General features: G+C 48.8%; 1 protein-coding gene across 4 annotated transcripts in view; it reads left to right on the top strand.

Annotated features, from left to right (window-relative positions):
* The window catches only part of LOC140721737 (NACHT, LRR and PYD domains-containing protein 12-like), a 78,021-nt gene extending 63,609 nt beyond the window's left edge, over positions 1 to 14,412 (top strand). For 3 of the 4 annotated variants that reach the window (XM_073036541.1, XM_073036542.1, XM_073036540.1), the window contains 10 exons: positions 77 to 127; positions 4,744 to 6,508; positions 7,513 to 7,599; positions 7,754 to 7,924; positions 8,080 to 8,250; positions 12,435 to 12,605; positions 12,761 to 12,931; positions 13,087 to 13,257; positions 13,413 to 13,580; positions 13,718 to 14,412. In XM_073036541.1, the coding sequence (XP_072892642.1) occupies positions 77 to 127; positions 4,744 to 6,508; positions 7,513 to 7,599; positions 7,754 to 7,924; positions 8,080 to 8,250; positions 12,435 to 12,605; positions 12,761 to 12,931; positions 13,087 to 13,257; positions 13,413 to 13,580; positions 13,718 to 13,805 (3,014 nt within the window). In that variant the 3' untranslated portion in view covers positions 13,806 to 14,412. The remainder of the gene's footprint in view (positions 1 to 76; positions 128 to 4,743; positions 6,509 to 7,512; positions 7,600 to 7,753; positions 7,925 to 8,079; positions 8,251 to 12,434; positions 12,606 to 12,760; positions 12,932 to 13,086; positions 13,258 to 13,412; positions 13,581 to 13,717) is intronic. The other variant, XM_073036539.1, reaches the window with a different exon arrangement.
* Positions 14,413 to 18,226: the final 3,814 nt, after the last annotated feature.

The raw sequence follows: 18,226 nt of genomic DNA, 5'->3' as shown, positions 1-18,226 counted from the left end.
TTAATTTTGGAATCAAACATTACATACTTATAATTTGAGGAACTGAAACGTGTCAAATTATTTTAAATTTGAACAGGTTGTGTTCCGGTCCATCGACCCGTACCGGAGATTCCCAGGGAACTGAAAGGTAAGTGAAGAAACCGCTGTTTCCACCGAAGGTTGATATTATGTAGGGTCATGTCGTTGTTGAGCCATGGGGATTTGATCAGGTTAATGATCCACCGTGACACATCGCACACTGGGACACAGGGAAAAATGTTTGCTGGAGGGAGAGTTTTCACAGGACAGTATGAGGAACCACGCAGAGAGTTGGTGAGTTTGCTGAAAAGGATCACTCCTCTGTGGCCAAAGATGTTAATTTTCAAAAGGTACCAAAGGAATTTTTCAAACTGTTCACGTTTCTGTCACCTGTGTTACTGCTTTTCCAGTCCACGTTCAGACAATAAAGCCCTTCCGATTCCCTGCACTAAGGATTTGATAATTCTCAACAGTTTCCCTGCAAACTTGTTCTTCACTGTTCTTCATGTTGTTTGTCAAGGGAACAGTCACGACAGTGACATTCCCACATTTATTTCTGAATACTGAACAGACTCTCTCCCTGATTATTGAGGAAAATTGTTTCTCCTACTGTCACATTCTCTAAAGTAAACATTTCAACAATCAATGTTTTCCTACACTCCCCGTTTCACCTGAATACGTTGTCTGGAGAGCCCACACACTCCCTGACAGGATCCGGACACATTGTGAGACCCCTCACAACCCTGGAAGGTTCCTAACACACTGTGAGACCCCACACACACCGGCAGGGTCCTGACACACTGTGAGACCCCACACACCCCTGAGAGGGTCCTGACACACTGAGACCCCAAAAACTTCTGGCAGGGTCCTGACACACTGTGAGACCCCACACACCATAGAACATAGAACCATAGAACACTACAGCACAGTACAGGCCCTTCAGCCCTCCCTGTTGTGCTGACCCATATAATCCTTAAAAAAAGTACTAAACCCACACTACCCCGTAACCCTCCATTTTTCTTTCATCCATGTGCCAGTACAAGAGGCTCTTAAATAACCCTAATGTTTTAGCCTCCACCACTGACACTGACACACTGTGAGACCCCACACACCACACACCCCTGACAAGGTCCTGACACACTGTGAGAACCCACACACTCCTGACAGGGTCCTGACACACTGTGAGACACGACACATCCTTACGGGATCCTGACACACTACGAGACTCCACACACCCCTGACATCGTCCTGACACACTGTGAGATGCCACATATCCCTGACAGGTTCCTGATACACAATGATAACCGACACACACCTGACAGCGTCCTGATACACTGGAATTTAGAAGGATGCGAGGGGATCTGATTGGAATATATAAGATTTTTAAGGGATTGGACACGTTAGAGACAGGAAACATTCCCGATGTTGAGGGAGTCCAGAACCAGAGGCCACAGTTTAACAATAAGGGGTAGGCCATTTAGAACGGAGTTCAGGAAAAACTTTTTCACAGGCCACTATGAGGAGCAACACAGAGAGATGGAGGCTTTGCTGAAAGAGATCACTCCTCTCTGTGTCCTGCAACAACAGATCCCTCCACCCAAGGCACAATGGAGAAGAGGGCAATCTGAGGAGCGAAACTATGGGGAATGTCTTATTCCGAAAGGTGAAATCATTTCCCTACAACCACCCAACCGGCACAGCCCTCTTCTTAATTCCCTCAGATCCTACAGGAAACCATTTTACAACCGGGAGTCCGTTGAAGTTCTCGTCAGAGAATAACAATGATAATTTAATGAGAAAAGCAGGTAGCACCCCAACTCGCCTGTTCAACCCCAAAGCAGCATATGAACCCCACTATATTCACATCTGCACCCCCTTAGTGCAAACACTGCTAAAGTTATCCAGTTTAATATCCCACTCAATAATCCTGGGAATTCCATCAGGAGACAGTGTTAGTGAGGGTGTGATCGGGGACAAAATCCTCAGCTCAGTCCACAGAAGCTGAAATTGATGTGATGTGTGATGGACACTGTGGAAGTGTGAGAGATGGGAGTTAGGGCAGAGAAACCGAGAGTTGTGGGCTTGTGGCAAGAAAGGTGGAAAGGACTGAAAATATCTATAAATAATATTGCAATTAATTAAATTGTGACCGTCTGGATAAGAAACTCACTATTATACATCTGTAAGCACATTGTGTCTGTAAAAATGGAGCCCAAGGCAGTGCCTGGGCGAAAGAGATTGCAAGGCTTCATAACTGCAGACTGAGTTGGATTACTCAACTGCACATTTAACAGAGGAGACAGCGTGGTGAAGACAGATATCGTAAAAATTATTAATCTTACAGTAGCCCATTTTTTAACTGATTTTTCAAAGCCTTTGAACAGAAATATAAAGAATCTAGACCACAACCCTCATTCAGCCTGTCTCATTTCCAAGAACAAATTCCAAAGATGTTAATATTCAAACAGCACCAGAGGAAGTTTTCAAACTGCTCACGTTTCTGTCACCTGCGTTACTGCTTTTCCAGTCCACATTCAGGCAATAAAACCCCTCCGTTCCCCTGCACTAAGGATTTGGGAATTCTCAACAATTTCCCTGCAAACATATTCTTCACTGTTCTTCATCCTTCACTGTTCTTCTTCCACTGTTCTTTCCGACTCAATAATCCTGGGAATTCCATCAGGAGACAGTGTTACTGAGGGTGTGATGGGGACAAAATCCTCACCACAGTCCACAGAAGCTGAGATTGATGTGATGTGTGATGGACACTGTGGAAGGGTGAGAGATGGGAATTAGGACAGAGAAACCGAGGGTTGAGGGATTGCGGCAAGAAAGGTGGAAAGGACTGAAAATATCTATAAATTAAATTGCAATTAATTCAAACTGCACCCGAGGAAGTTTTCAAACTGCTCACTTTTCTGTCACCTCTGTCAATGCATTTCCAGTCCACATTCAGACAATAAACTCCTCCGTTTCCCTGCATTAAGGCGTTGATAATTCTCTACAATTTGCATGCAATCTTCTTCTTCACTGTTCTCCATGTTGTTTGCGAGGGAACAGTCACGGCAGTGAAAATCCCACATATATTTCTGAATACAAAAAAAAAATCTCTCGCATTATTACTGATGAACATAATTCTCTAAAATAAACATTTCAACAATCAATGTTTTTCTACGCTCGCAGTTTCACCCGAATACGTTGATTGGAAAGCCTACACACTCCCTGACAGGATCCTGACACACTCTGAGACCCCACACACACCTGACAGGGTCCTGACCCAATGTGAGACCCCACACACACCTGACAGGATCCTGACACACTGTGAGACCCCACATACACTTGACAGGATCCTGACACACTGTGAGACCCCACACACACCTGACAGGATCCTGACACACTGTGAGACCCCACACACACCTGACAGGATCCTGACACACTGTGAGACCCTACACACCCCTGACAGGTTCCCGATATGCTGTGAGACCCTACACACCACCGACAGTCCTGACGCACTGTGAGACCCCAAACACCCATGACAGGATCCTGACAAACTGTGAGACCCCACACATACCCCAGACAGGGTCGTGAAATACTGTGAGACCCCAAACACCCTTGACAGCGTCCTGACGCACTCTGAGACTCCGCACAGCCCCAACAGGTTCCTGACACACTGTCAGAGACCACACTCCTGTGACAGGGTCCTGACACACTGTCAGAGACCACACTCCTGTGACAGGGTCCTGACACACTGTGAGACCCCACACACCCCTGACAAGTTCCTGACACATTGTGAGACCCCACACACCTCACAGGGTCCTGACACATTGTGAGACCAGACACACCCCTGGCCGGGCCCTGACACACCGTGAGATGCCACACACCCCTGACAGGTTCCTTACACACTCTGAGACCACACAACACCCTGACAGCGTCCTGACGCACTGTGATACCCCACGCACACATGCCAGGCAGGGTACTGACTCACTGCGAGACCCCAGACACTCCTGTTATCATCTGGACTCACTGTGAGACGCTACAGACCTCTCACAGGGGCCTGACACACTGTGAGACCCTAGGCACCCCGAACAGGGTCCTGGCACACTGCGAGACCCCACACACTCCGGACAAGTTCCTGACACACTGTGAAACCCCACACACACCTGACAGGATCCTGACACACTGTGAGACCCCACATACACTTGACAGGATCCTGACACACTGTGAGACCCCACACACACCTGACAGTATCCTGACGCACTGTGAGACCCCATACACACTTGACAGGATCCTGACACACTGTGAGACCCCACACACACCTGACAGGATCCTGACACACTGTGAGACCCCACACACACTTGAAAGGATCCTGACACACTGTGAGACCCTACACACTCCTGACAGTCCTGACACACTGTGAGACCCCAAACACCACTGACAGTGCTGACACATTGTGAGACCCCACACAACCCTGACAGGATCCTGACACACTGTGAGACCCCGCACGTGCCTAAAGTTTACTTTACTGCAACAGCTTTGTTCTGGTGTTTATCTGGACCAGGCCTCTCTGTCCAGTCAGCAGTTTGTTAATCAAAATTTACTTTACTGAACGAGTATCCATTGGTAAATTCATTAATGCAATAGCTTTGAGCTAACGCTTGTGTGCTTAAATATTGATTTCTGAGTTGAGGCATCTAACAGTTTGTCCACTGTCTGTTCCCATGGAAGATGTTCAACAGAAACACAAGGAGACTCTGCGGGCACAAACTGAAACACTGAGAGTGAACACGATCCTGATGAGGGAGAAGGTGAAGGTTTTCCAGCTGATTGATCGATACGCTGAGCTCACGGTCATTTCTACTGTTCGAGATCGGAGACTGGTGGAACATGAGCTGCTGGCAAGAGGCAGTGACCACGAGGAGTGGAGAGAGAAACATCTCCGTGGAGAGCTGGAGAAAATCTGGATTACTCATCTGTTTCAGAATCGTCACTCACATAGTTTTCAAAACAAAATGAAAAGATTTTTTGCACGATCAACTTCGGGATGCTCGGCAGCAGTGGCCGGAGTCCCGGGGATCGGGAAAACAACAATGGTACAAAAGATTGTTCATGACTGGGCCACGGAGAAAATATACAAACAGTTCCAAATTGTTTTCAGTTTCAAATTCCGGGATTTAAACTCCATTAACAACAGAATAAACCTGAGGGAACTGATTCTGGATCAGTATCCTTACTTTGGGAATTTACTGAGAGAGGTCTGGAAGAACCCAGAGGGATTGCTTTTTATATTCGATGGTTTGGATGAATTCAAGCACAGAATCGATTTTTCTGACAGTCAGAGAGATACAGAACCCAAGCGCCAGTGCCCAGATCCTGAGTGGTGGTGTGAAGTGTCTGACATTGTGTACAGTTTAATCCAGGGCAAACTGCTCCCAGGGTGTTCAGTGCTGGTGACCACCCGCCCCACAGCGTTACATTTATTGGAAAAGGCGAAGATCGGTGTCTGGGCTGAAATCCTGGGATTTGTTGGTGAGGAACGGAAAGAATATTTCATGAGACATTTTGAAGATCAGACAGTGGCAGCAGCTGTTTTCAAACACGTGAAGGAGAACGAGATCCTGTACACCATGAGCTACAACCCCTCCTACTGCTGGATCCTCGCTCTGGCACTGGGCCCCTTCTTCACACAAAGAGTCAGGGACCCGCAGCGAGTTCCCAAGACCATCACCCGACTGTACTCCTACTATATTTACAACATCCTGAAAAACCACGGCCGTGAGATTGAGAACCCCCGTGATGTGTTTCTCAGGGTTGGTCAGATGGCCTTCAGAGGAGTGTCCGAGAAAAAGATTGTGTTCACAGATGGAGATTTGATCAAGTACAATCTGCAGCCTTCCCAGTTCCTGTCAGGCTTTCTGATGGAGCTTTTGGAGAGAGAGGATTCTGCCCGGAGCGTGGTGTACACATTCCCACATCTCACCATCCAAGAGTTTGTAGCTGCAGTCGCACATTTCCTGATCCCAGATGGCAGAGATATCCTGAAACTCCTCACTGAAGCCCACTGCGTGAAGGATGGGCGATTTGAGGTATTTCTCCGTTTTACTGCTGGTCTCTCCTCCCCAATGACAGCTCGGGGCCTGGAGGAGTTTCTGGGTCCATTTCCTCATCAAACAACCTGCCGGGTGATTGACTGGGTGAAGGAAGAGGTTAAACGTCGGAGTGGAAACAGGAGTGAAGCTGGTAACAGGAGCCTCCTGAACACATTGCACTACCTGTTTGAGTCTCAGAATCGTATACTGGCTCAGGATGCACTGGGATCTGTGGAAACACTTTCCTTCAGTGGAATGACACTGACCCCGATTGACTGCGCGGTCCTGTCTCACGTCATCGGACTCTGCGATACAATAAAACGTCTCGACCTTGAGTACTGCCACATTCAATGTGAAGAAATCCAGCGGCTGGGACCCGGGCTGCACAAGTGCCAGGAGTTGAGGTAATTTGATATTATCTCTCACTCCGAACTGTGTAACTGTCCCATTGTGTTGCTTCGCTGTAAAGGGATTTGGATTAAGTTGTCGTAAATCAGATTGAGAAGAATTGTGTCAAATGCCCAGGGGATCGGTCAGTAATGTCCAAAGGATGGGAGGGTTCTGTGGTTCCTTGTGATGGGATGTTGGAGACTTCATCAGATCAGTGAACAATGGCCATTGGCTTACAGGTAGTAAATCACAGGAATGGCCGTGTTTCTCGCTGCCTGTGACACGTCCATTGACAATGTTCCTTCTCACGGTTACTGACACCCAGACTGACACTGATTGCAGGAGGTGGGTCAGAGATTCACACCCCCTTCCTGGTGAGGGAGAAGAGACCGTCAGCAGACTGTCCCAGTGAGAAGGAAAGAAATACCATTGTGAGATTGTCCTCCCCTGCCCTTCTCCATGTGTGACTATCACCATCAGTCCACCTGTGTGACTGTGCTCACTACCAGATACCCAGAACCCATGGGCTCATGTCGTCTCTCATTTCAGACCCATCCCTTTTCCCTTTTCAGTATAGTATTGTGGAACTCCTCATCCCCATTCCCCTTCGTCCTGTGGGATCTCTCATCCCCATCCCCTTCCTCCTGCAGATTCTGTCTTCCCCAACCTATCTCTTCCACTGTCTCCCATCGACACTTTCCCATTCACAGATCTTCCTCACTGTGGGACTTTCACTCATCCTTCATCCATGCCCGTTCCGACCCTCTCATGTCAGGAACACTTTTCTAAGCATCGGGGAATGGGACAGAATATGTAGAGTTGACAGGGTCACACCAACAGACTAAATTACTGACATTCGGTGAATAAGCCGGAGCTGGGCAGTGAGGGACATTGATGGGAACTCCGATCAGTGATTTACTGAAGAGTTTACTGTTTCTTGAAATATCTGAGTGAGAGAAATTCCCTCAGACCCATGGTTTGAATCCCATTGTTCATAAATTTGATTGTTTGTGTTTAGACTGAGTAATAATGAACTGGGAGATTCAGGAGTGAAACTGGTGTCTGCGGCTCTGAGGAACCCGGAGTGTAAGATACAGAAACTGCGGTAAGTACAGACTATGGGAGATTGTGTTTACAGTCATTGGGTGTCTGACGCTGAACATTAATGTGATCAGTAATTCTGTTACTGATAAACACTGAGGATTTGTACCGTCTCCTGTCTCTCTGTGTCCTTCACCCTCACTCTCTCTAATCTCCAGGCTATACCGTGTCCGTCTCACAGATTCTGGTGCCGAGGATCTCGCCTCCGCTCTCAGTACAAATCCATCACTGACGGAACTGAACCTGGGTGGTAATAAACTGGGAGATTCAGGAGTGAAATTGGTATCTGCGGCTCTGAGGAACCTGGAGTGTAAAATACAGAAACTGGAGTAAGTACCAGATTGTGAGAGATTGTGTTTACAGTCACTGGGTGCCTGACACTGAACATTAATCAGATCAGTAATTGTGTAACCGATAAACACTGGGTATTTGTACCGTGTCTCGTCTCTCTGTGTCCTTCACCCTCACTCTCTCTCATCTCCAGGCTGTTTAGTGTCGGTCTCACAGATTCTGGTGCGGAGGATCTCGTCTCCGCTCTCAGTACAAACCCATCACTGACAGAGCTGAACCTGGGCGGTAACAAACTGGGAGATTCAGGGGTGAAACTGGTGTCTGTGGCTCTGAGGAACCCGGAGTGTAAAATACAGAAACTGGAGTAAGTACCAGACTGTGGGAGATTGTGTTTACAGTCATTGGGTGTCTGACACGGAACATCAATATGATCAGAAGAAGCATAGAAACATTGAAAACATACAGCATAATACAGTCCCTTCGATTCACAAAGCTGTGCCTAACATGTGCCTACCCATAGCCCTCTATTTTTCTGAGCTCCATGTAGCCATCCAAGAGTCTCTTAAAATACCCTATCGTTTCCGCCTCCACCACCGCTGCCGGCAGCACAATCCATGCACTCACCACTCTCTGTGTAAAAAACGTACCCCTGATATCTCCTCTGTACCTACTTCAAAGCCCCTTAAAATTATGCCCTCTTGTGCTGGTTATTTCAGCCCTGGGAAAAGCCTCTGACTATCCACATGATCAATGTCTCTTATCATCGTATACACGCCTATCGGTTCACCTCTCATCCTCCATCGCTGCAAGGAGAAAAGGCCGAGTTCACTCAACCTATTCTCATAAGGCATGCTTCCGAATCCAGGCGACATCCTTGTAAATCTCCTCTGCACCCGTTCTATGGTTTCCACGCCTTTCCTTTAGTGAAGCGACCAGAATTGAGCACAGTACTCCAAGTGGAGTCTCACCAGGGCCCTATATAGCTGCAACATTATTACTTCATTACAGCTCGATTCTCAAACTCAATTCTATGATTAATGAAGGCCAATGCACCGTATGCCTTCTTACCCACAGAGTCAACCTGCGTAGCAACTTTGGGTGTCCTATGGACTCGGACTCCAAGATCCCTCTAATCTCCCACACTGCCAAGAGTCTTACCATTAATACTATATTCTGCCATTATATTTGACCTACCAAAGTGAACTACCTCACTCTTATATGGGTTGAACTCATTCTGCCACTTCTCAGACCAGATTTGCATTCTATCGATGTCCCATTGTAACCTCTGACAGCTCTCCACACTATCCACAACACCCCCAACCTTTGTGTCATCAGCAAATTTTCTAACCCATCCCTACACTTCCTCATCCAGGTCATTTATAAAAATCACAAAGAGTAGGGGTCTCAGAACAGATCCCCGAGACACAGCACTACTTAACGTCCTCCATGCAGAATCTGACCCGCCTACAACTCTTTGTCTTCTGTTGAGAAGCCAGTTCTGTATCCACAAAGCAATGTGCCCTTGGATCCTATGCCTCCCTACTTTCTCAATAAGCCTTGCATGGGGTACCTTATCAAATGCCTTGCTGAAATCCATATACACTACTTCTACTGTGCTACCTTCTTCAATGTGCTTAGTCACATCCTCAATAAATTTCAATCAGGCTCGTATGGCACGACCTGCCTTTGACAAAGCTATGGTGACTTTTCCTAATCAATGTTCTTAAGTCTTACTTCTTAGGATCATCTCTATCAGCTTACCCACCACTGAAGTAAGGCTCACTGGCCTATAATATCCTGGGCTATCCCTACTCCATTTCTTGAATAAGGGAACAATTTCCGAAACCCTCCAATCCTCCACAATTTTCCCGTCCCCATTGATGATGCAAAGATCATTGTCAGAGGCTCAGCAATCTCCTCGCTCACTTCCCACAATAACTTGGGGTACCTCCCATCACGTTCCGGTGACTTATCCAACTTGATGCTATCCAAAGCTCCAGCACATCCTCATTCTTTATATCTACATTCTCAAGCTTTTCAGTCCACTGCAAGTCATCCCTACGATCGCCAACATCCTTTTCCGTCGTGAAAACTGAAGCAAATTATTCATCATGTACCTCCACTACTTCTTATGGTTCCATACGCACTTTTCCATTATCACACTTTCCTATTCTCTCGCATCTTATCCTGTTGCCTTTCATATGCTTGTAGAATGCCTTGGCGTTTTCCTTCATCCTGTCTTTCAAGGTCTGTTCATTGCCCCTTCCAGCTCTCCAAATTTCATTTTTAATCTCCCTCCTGCTAGCCTTATAATCTTCCAGATTCATATCTTCCAGATTTATGCTTGCAAGTTTCAGCCTGATAGCCTCAAATTTCCCCTTACTCCAATTAAACGTTTCCCTACCTTGTCTGTTCCTATCCCTTTCCACAGTTATGGTAAAGGAGATATAATTGCGATCACTCTCCCCAAAATGCTCTGCAACTGTGAGATCTGAAGCCTGACCAAATTCATTTCCCAAAATGAGATCAAGTACAGCTTCTCCTTTTGTAGGCTTATCTACATATTGTGTCAGGAAACTTTCCTGAACACACATAACAAACTCCACCCCATCTAAACCCCTCGCTCTAAGGAGATGCCAATCAATATTTGGGAAATTAAAATCTCTCACTGCAACAACCCAGTTATTACTACTCGTTTCCAGAATCTGTCTCCCTATCTGTTCCTCGATGTGCATGTTACTATTGGGTGGTCTATAAAAACACCTTGTTATTGACCCCTTCCTGTTCCTAACTTCCACCCACAGAGACTGTAGACAACCCGTCCATTACTTCCTCCTTTTCTGCAGCCGTAACACTAACTCTGATCAACAATGCCACGCCTCCACCTGCCACCCTCCCTATCCTTTCTGAAACATCTAAAGCCTGACACTTGAAGTAGCCATTCCTGCCCCTGCACCATCCAAGTCTCTGTAATGGCCACAACCTCATAGCTCCAAGTACTGATCCACGCTCTAAGCTCACCCGCTTTATTCATGATATTCCTTGCATTAAAATAGACACATCTCAAGCCATCGGTCTGAGCGGGTCCCTTCTCTATCATCTGTGTATCCTTCCTTTCGCACCTATCTCCAAACTTTCTCTATTTGTGGTACAACCTCCCTTTACTCCGTCATTTCACTTTGGTTCCCACCCCCCAGCAATTATAATTTAAACTCGCCGCAATAGCCTTCGCAAACCTTCCCGCCAGGATATTGGTCCCCCTGGGATTAATGAACAACCCGTCCTTTTTGTACAGGTCAGACCTGCCCCAAAAGAGGTCCCAATGATACAGAAAACTGAATCCCTACCCCCTGCTCCAATCGCTCATCCACGCATTTATCCTCAATCTCATTCTATTCCTAACTCACTGTCTCATGGAACAGGCGGTAATCCCGAGATTACTACCTTTGCCGTCCTGCTTCTCAACTTCCTTCCTAACTCCCTGTAGTCTTTTCTCAGGACCTGTTCCCTTTTCCTACCAATGTCATTGGTACCAATATGTACCACGCCCTCTGGCTGTTCACCTTCCGACTTCAGGATATTGAGGACGCTATCATAAACATCCTGGACCCTGGCACCAGGGAGGCAAACAACCATCCGCGTTTCTTCCCTGTGTCCACAGAATTGCCTGCCTGATCCCCTAACTATAGATTCCCTATCACTGCTGTTATCCTCTTCATTTCCCTACCCTTCTGAGCCACAGGGACAGACTCTGTGCGGAGGCACGGCCACTGTTGCTTCAACCTCCCCCCCCCCCCCCCCCCCCGCCAACACGTAGGCCGTCCCCGCCCACAACAGTACTCAAACAGGACGTACAAACAAGCTGGATGAACTCAGCAGGTCGGCCAGCATCTGTTGAAATGAGCAGTCAACGTTTCGGGCAGAGACCCCTGGTCAGTACTTTGTGTTTAGTACTCAAACAGGAGTACTTACTGTTAATGTTTACAGCCACAGGGGTACTCTCTAGTACCTGCTTCTTGCCCTTCCCTCTCCTGACTGTGACCCACTTCTTCCCGTGGTCCCGGTGTGACTACCTGCCTGTAACTCCTCTCTATCACCTCCTCGCTCTCCCTGACCAGACGAAGGTCATCGAGCTGCATCTCCAGTTCCTTAACTCGGTCCCCAAGGAGCTGCAGCTCGACACACCGGGTGCAGATGTTGCCTCCAGGAGGCTGGGAGTCTCCAGGATCTCCCACATCTGACACCGAGCACAGAAAACCAGCCTCACACACATACTCTCTGTCTGTATTGTAAACAGATAACCTACCTCGCCTCGACCCTTTATCGCCGAAGCCCCGTTGAGCCAAAGCCTTCCTACTCTGTCTCCCGCTCCTCTGACACTCGCTCTGTAAATCTGTCTTCCTTTTAAACTCTTCTCCCTGTTCTCACTGGCCGACTTGCACAGTCGTGCTGAAGAAAAATATTAGTAACCGTGTTACAGATAAACACTGGGGATTTGTACCATCTCCTGTCTCTCTGTGTCCTTCACTCACTCTCTCTCACCTCCAGGCTGTGGAAAGTCGGTCTCACGTATTCTGGTGCCGAGGATCTTGCCTCCGCTCTCAGTACAAACACATTACTGACGGAGTTGATCCTGAGTGGTAATAAACTGGGAGACTCTGGAGTGAAACTGGTGTCTGCGGCTCTGAGGAACCCGGAGTGTAAAATACAGAAACTCGGGTAAGTACCAGACTGTGAGAGATTGTGTTTACAGTCACTGGGTGTCTGACACTGAACATTAATGTGATCAGTAATTGTGTTACTGATAAACACTGGGGATTTGTACCGTCTCCTGTCGCTCTGTGTCCTTCACCCTCACTCTCTCTCATCTCCAGGCTGATCCAGGTTGGTCTCACAGATTCTGGTGCCGAGGATCTCGCCTCCGCTCTCAGTACAAACCCATCACTGACGGAGCTGGAGCTGAGTAATAATAAACTGGGAGATTCAGGAGTGAAACTGGTGTCTGCGGCTCTGAGGGACCCGGAGTGTAAAGTACAGAAATTGGAGTAAGTATCAGACTGTGGGAGATTGTGTTTACAGTCACTGCGTGTCTGACACTGAACATTAATGTGATCACTAATTGTGTTACTGATAAACACTGGGGATTAGTACCGTCTCCTGTCTCTCTGTGTCCTTCACCCTCACTCTCTCTCATCTCCAGGCTGGAGAAGATCGGTCTCACAGATTCTGGTGCCAAGGAATTCGCCTCCGCTCTCAGTACAAACCCATCACTGACGGAGCTTATCCTGAGTGGAAATAAACTGGGAGATTCAGGAGTGAAATTGGTGTCTGTGGCTCTGAGGCACCCAGAGTGTAAAATACAGAAACTCGAGTAAGTACCAGACTGTGGGAGATTGTGTTTGCAGTTACCGGGTGTCTGACACTGAACATTAATGTGATCAGTAATTGTGTTACTGATAAACACTGGGGATTTGTACTGTCTCCTGTCTCTCTGTGTCCTTCACCCTCACTCTCTCTCATTTCCAGGCTGGCGAGAGTCGGTCTCACAGATTCTGGTGCCGAGGATCTCGTCTCCGCTCTCAGTACAAACCCGTCACTGACTGAGTTGAACCTAGGATGGAACTCGCTAACAGACCGATCTGTCCCCGCTCTCCGCCGCCTCATACTGACCCTTCCGAGTCTGGAGCGGATCAGGTGAGTATTTGTGTTGATGTTGAATGTGATAAAATATCAGCGGATCCGTGGGTTTCCCGGTGATATTTGTCTGTGAGTGTTGTTGAAACATTAACCCCAGTCCCCTGTTACTGACACTGTTGTGTAATCTGTTTCAGGCTGGTGGGGAATCGGTTCAGTGAGACCGGGAGCAAGGAACTGAGATCTCTGCAGGAACCCAGACCCGGACTGACAGTGATCCTGTGAACATCTGAATGTGTGAACATCTCTGCCCGCGAGATGGGGACATTTTGGCCGATTCCCCGCCCTCCCCTTTAAATCCCACCCTACCCTTTAAAACCCGCCCTTCGCTTTAACGACCGCCGTTACCTTTAATGGCCGCGCGCCAGGGGTACGCGGAACCAGCTCCAGTCTCGAGCTCGGTGAAATCCGCCTGTTGTCCAATAGGATGTGTGGGTTGGAGACTCCCCCACGGGAATTACCCAGACAGGAACGGCCCGGGGGCCGGGGTTCAGTCTGGGACACCAGTGTCCCGGGGTGGGATTATCCCGGGAGAGAATCCTTTTGCTCCCTTTGCTGAGGACGGTGCATTCGGCAGTCTGGCCGATATAATGATGTTAAATGGACAAATCCCTCGACAGTGACCCTGGATCTGCAGCGATCCCGGACACGGCCCTGAAGTGTGATTTTATAATCATCGGTTCCCCGATGCTGAGTGACGGTGAGAAACGGGACTGATTATTCAAACTGTCACTCGTTGTCGCCGGTCAGTTAATTGTGTGTGACTGTGAGTGAGTCGGGAGCAACTTATTTATTCCCGCACGTCAGCTGCTCACACATTGTTTAATTTACATTTGTCATGATGAAATCAATAAACTGCTGTAACTTCCTGCCCTGGTGCCAGACTTGAGTTTTATTTGAGGTTTCTGCTGCCCCCCGCATCCTGTGAACTGCAACAGTGGGTCGGAGCTCCTCACACTGACACAGTAGCGTCTCAGCTCCAGGCTGAGGGAGGTCGGACAGGCAGAGTCTGGGGTACCCAGGGTCTCATCTCCACCAAAGTCCCTTCCTGGCTAGCCCTGTTCCTGGCCACTGACCCCCTCCTGCCACTCCGCAGACAGTTAAAATCGATGTGATTCTACATTTCAAACGGTTACTATCAGACGCGAGGTCCCGAGTACGTGAGGGATGGGGGATGGAATACCGGTGTTAAATATGTAGTGAAGTTCCCTCCACACTGTCCCAACACACACTCCCTGGGTCAGACACAGAGTGAAGTTCCCTCCACATCGTCCCATCACACACTCCCGGGTCAGACATGGAGTGAATCTCCCTTCACGCTGTCCCATCACACCCTCCCGGGGTCAGACACAGAGTGAATCTCCCTCCACACCATCGCATCACACACTCCAGGGGACAGACACCGGGAAAACAGTCTCTGTTTTGTGAGATATATCAACTGAGTTCTCGAGTTGAAACAGATTACAGAGACTCTCATGGACTCTCACTTTGCAACTGCAGCGCAGGGAACCGCGCGCGCACACACACAGACACACACACACGATGAAAAAATGTAGAAGTGGTCACAGAGACGGGGAGGGATGCAGTGTGCATAGACCAGGAGAGGGTGGGAATGGGCACAAACGGGCAGGGAGTACAGGTGGGAATCATAACCATGGCAGTTAACAATCACATTTGACTTCTAGTGTCTAGAAGTAGCCAAGAATGAAGTTGAGGATAATTTTGCAAAATGGGTCTCCACCCTTTCACATTCTCTCCCACGGTCCGCACTCCTCACAGGACGCCGTCCCTTCCCGTACACTCACACGGACCGCGATCCCAATCAAATGCCACTCTTTCCCATTCATTCCCACCATCCGCACTCCCAATGGACGCCACCCCTTCCCATCCAGTCCAACTATCCGCATTCCTAACGGGGCGCACCCCTACCCATAAACTTGCATAGTCCAAACTTCCAATGGATCCCACCCCTTCCCATTCAGTCCCACTATTTGCCTTCCAGTTCATTTCCAATGGGTCTGTGAACCTGGAAATTGGCGGGGAGTCCCGAATTCAGATCTGACAGAACTCAGGGCTGCGTTTAGGGAATTTGACGAGAACGCATTCAATTAATTCCACCCTGCAAAAACTCATTTCAGGGAGGTAGCGCCATCAATTTGCGGGAGACTCCCGGAACTTCCGGGAGAGGTGGGATGTCTGCAATAGAGTAGCTCCTTAGCAGCCAGCTATCTGGTTTAAATAACGTTTACTATGCTAATTTTCTTTAGTGTAACCTTTTGTATTTTCTTTTTTTTTGGAATACTCTGCCATGGCGCTCTCTCTCTCTCTCTCTCTCTCTCTCTCTCTGGCTCTCTCTCTCTCTCTCTCTCTCTCTCTCTCTCTCTCTCTCTCTCTCTCTCTCTCTCTCTCTCTCTCCTCTCTCTCTCGCTCGCTCGCTCGCTCGCTGTGGCTCGTTCTCAAACAAAATGATTTCCAGGATATTGTACATAATTTGCGGGCGTCAGGGAGCCGCTGTCAATGTGCGGGAGACTCCCGGAACTTCCGGTGGAGGTGGGATGTCCGACGCTTCACTTGAAATGGCCGTTGGGGAGGGAGTGACGGCTTTGGTAGAAGTGAGCACAAGAGAGGGAGGGACGCGCTGATTTAAAATGGGCGAATCCTTGGTTAATGTGGCCGCCAGGGATGGAGTGAGACACTGACTTACAATGGCCACTGTCACACACAGAATCTATGGCGAAGGAACATGCGGTGCCCATAGATACAATCCCGGGATCGAGTGTGTTATTTATTGTAATAACAGTATTTTAATTTGTGTTTTGTACAGTCTTGGGTATTGTATATATGTTTTAATTCTAATGATGTTGTCATTGAATAAACTAATGTATGTATCTCAGATATTCACACATACACATGTACATGTGCGTTTTAGGGAGGAGGGGTGAGGGGTTTGGGAGGAAGAGGAGTGATGGGACGAGGAGTGGACTGATGAGCCGGTGAGCGTGGCGAAGTCACTGACTCAATAGAGGACGGAGAGTGGAGGGGCGAATGTTCCTGTCAAAACTGGTGGCCGATATGGAGAAGATAAAGACGGGGTGTGGTGGAGTGAAACGACAGGAAGGGAGCAGGAGTGATGAGACTGGCAGGGAGAGGAAGTGATGGGACATGTATATGTGTATGTGTGGATATCTGAGATATATACATTAGGGGAGGCATGGAAAGGGTTTGTGAGTGATGGAATGGGAAGGAGGGTGACAAAATGGTGAGTGTGAGAGAGTGACACACTTTGAGGTGGAGGAAATGGGAAGGAGGGTCTCACTGTCACAAAATAGCTGTCGGTAGAAGGTTAAATAGAGAGTTGGGAGAGCGAGGAGGGAGGGAAAGGAGAGGGATGAGGAGCTGAGATTGAATCAACAAGGAGGAAATTGAGTGGAAGGTGAGGAAAAGGGTGTGCCCCATTCTATGATGCGGGGAGAGCGGTTGTCAATGGTAACCATCACAAAATGGCCGCCAGCCAGTGTAAGATGGGCTGTGATAGAGGCGAGAGCGAGGGACAGAGAGCGGAGTGTTTCAGGAGTGACGGGATGCCGAGGGTGGGAGAGGGCGGCTCGTAACAAGGGAGATGGAACTGGGGGGTTCCCACGGGAATGAATGAGACTTGCACCGTTATCCTCCTTCCTTCTCCGTCTCCAAAATCTCGTCTTGATATTTCTTTCGGGCCGAGCCACAGTTCGCTCGGCCTGAATCACTCAGGCTGTCCCGTGGAGTAGGGGGACGTGTCGTCACTGGGGCCCGTCAAAGGCAGGAGTGGGCGCCGGCTTCCCGGAGAAGACGGAGGCGAGGTCTGGCGGTGCGGGCTGGCTGGTGTGGATCACCACCATTTTCTGCAGGGTGGGGGAGAGGAAGGAGTCAGATTGAGGAGGGGAGGGGAGAAAGATAAGGTGAAGAGAGGAGATGAGACCCACTACCCACTCCCTCAGCCTCTCTCTTCCTCAGTCCCCTCTCTCCCTCTGTCCCCTCTTCTCTCCATCTCTCCCTTCAACTCTTCTCCCCATCCCTCTCTCGCTCTCTACACTTCCCTCTCTCTTGCACCCTCCCCACCCTCTTTTCATCTCCTCATCTCTTCTACCCATGCCCCATTCCTCGCCGCCCACACCCTCCCCGTGCACAGGAAGATTCCACACACCACCGGAGGTTGTGCGGCGCAGTACTCGGGGTCCCTGCAGTTGGTCATCACCAGCGAGACCAGGCAGTTGACAGCAAAATCTCCGTCATCCTGCTGACAATCCTCTGCGAGTGGGAGAGATGGAGGCATGGCGTTGGCGGAGAGGCAGAGCGGAGGGAGTATGGTGGAAGGCAGACAGCCAAACGGAAAGAGAGGAGTGGAGAGGGGGATAGAGAGAAAAATGGGGTGAGAGTGAGAGGTGAGAGACAGTGGAGAGAGAGAGAGGGAGGGGCATGGGTGGAGATTGCCGTGGAAGTGAAAGCAGGGAGGGAGAGAGAGAGAGACAGAAGACGGGAGAGAGGGTAGAGTTGGGAGTGGGAGTGTGGGATAGGCGGAGGTGCGAGACCCAGACGGGGAGGAAGAGAGGGGGTGGGTGGGAGAGAGATGGGGCCAGAGAAGAGGAAGAAAGAAGAGAAGTGGCAGC

The sequence above is a fragment of the Hemitrygon akajei genome, unplaced genomic scaffold (genome assembly GCF_048418815.1).
Source record: "Hemitrygon akajei unplaced genomic scaffold, sHemAka1.3 Scf000060, whole genome shotgun sequence".
Taxonomy (NCBI): domain Eukaryota; kingdom Metazoa; phylum Chordata; class Chondrichthyes; order Myliobatiformes; family Dasyatidae; genus Hemitrygon; species Hemitrygon akajei.
This window is presented reverse-complemented; position numbering and strand designations above follow the sequence as displayed.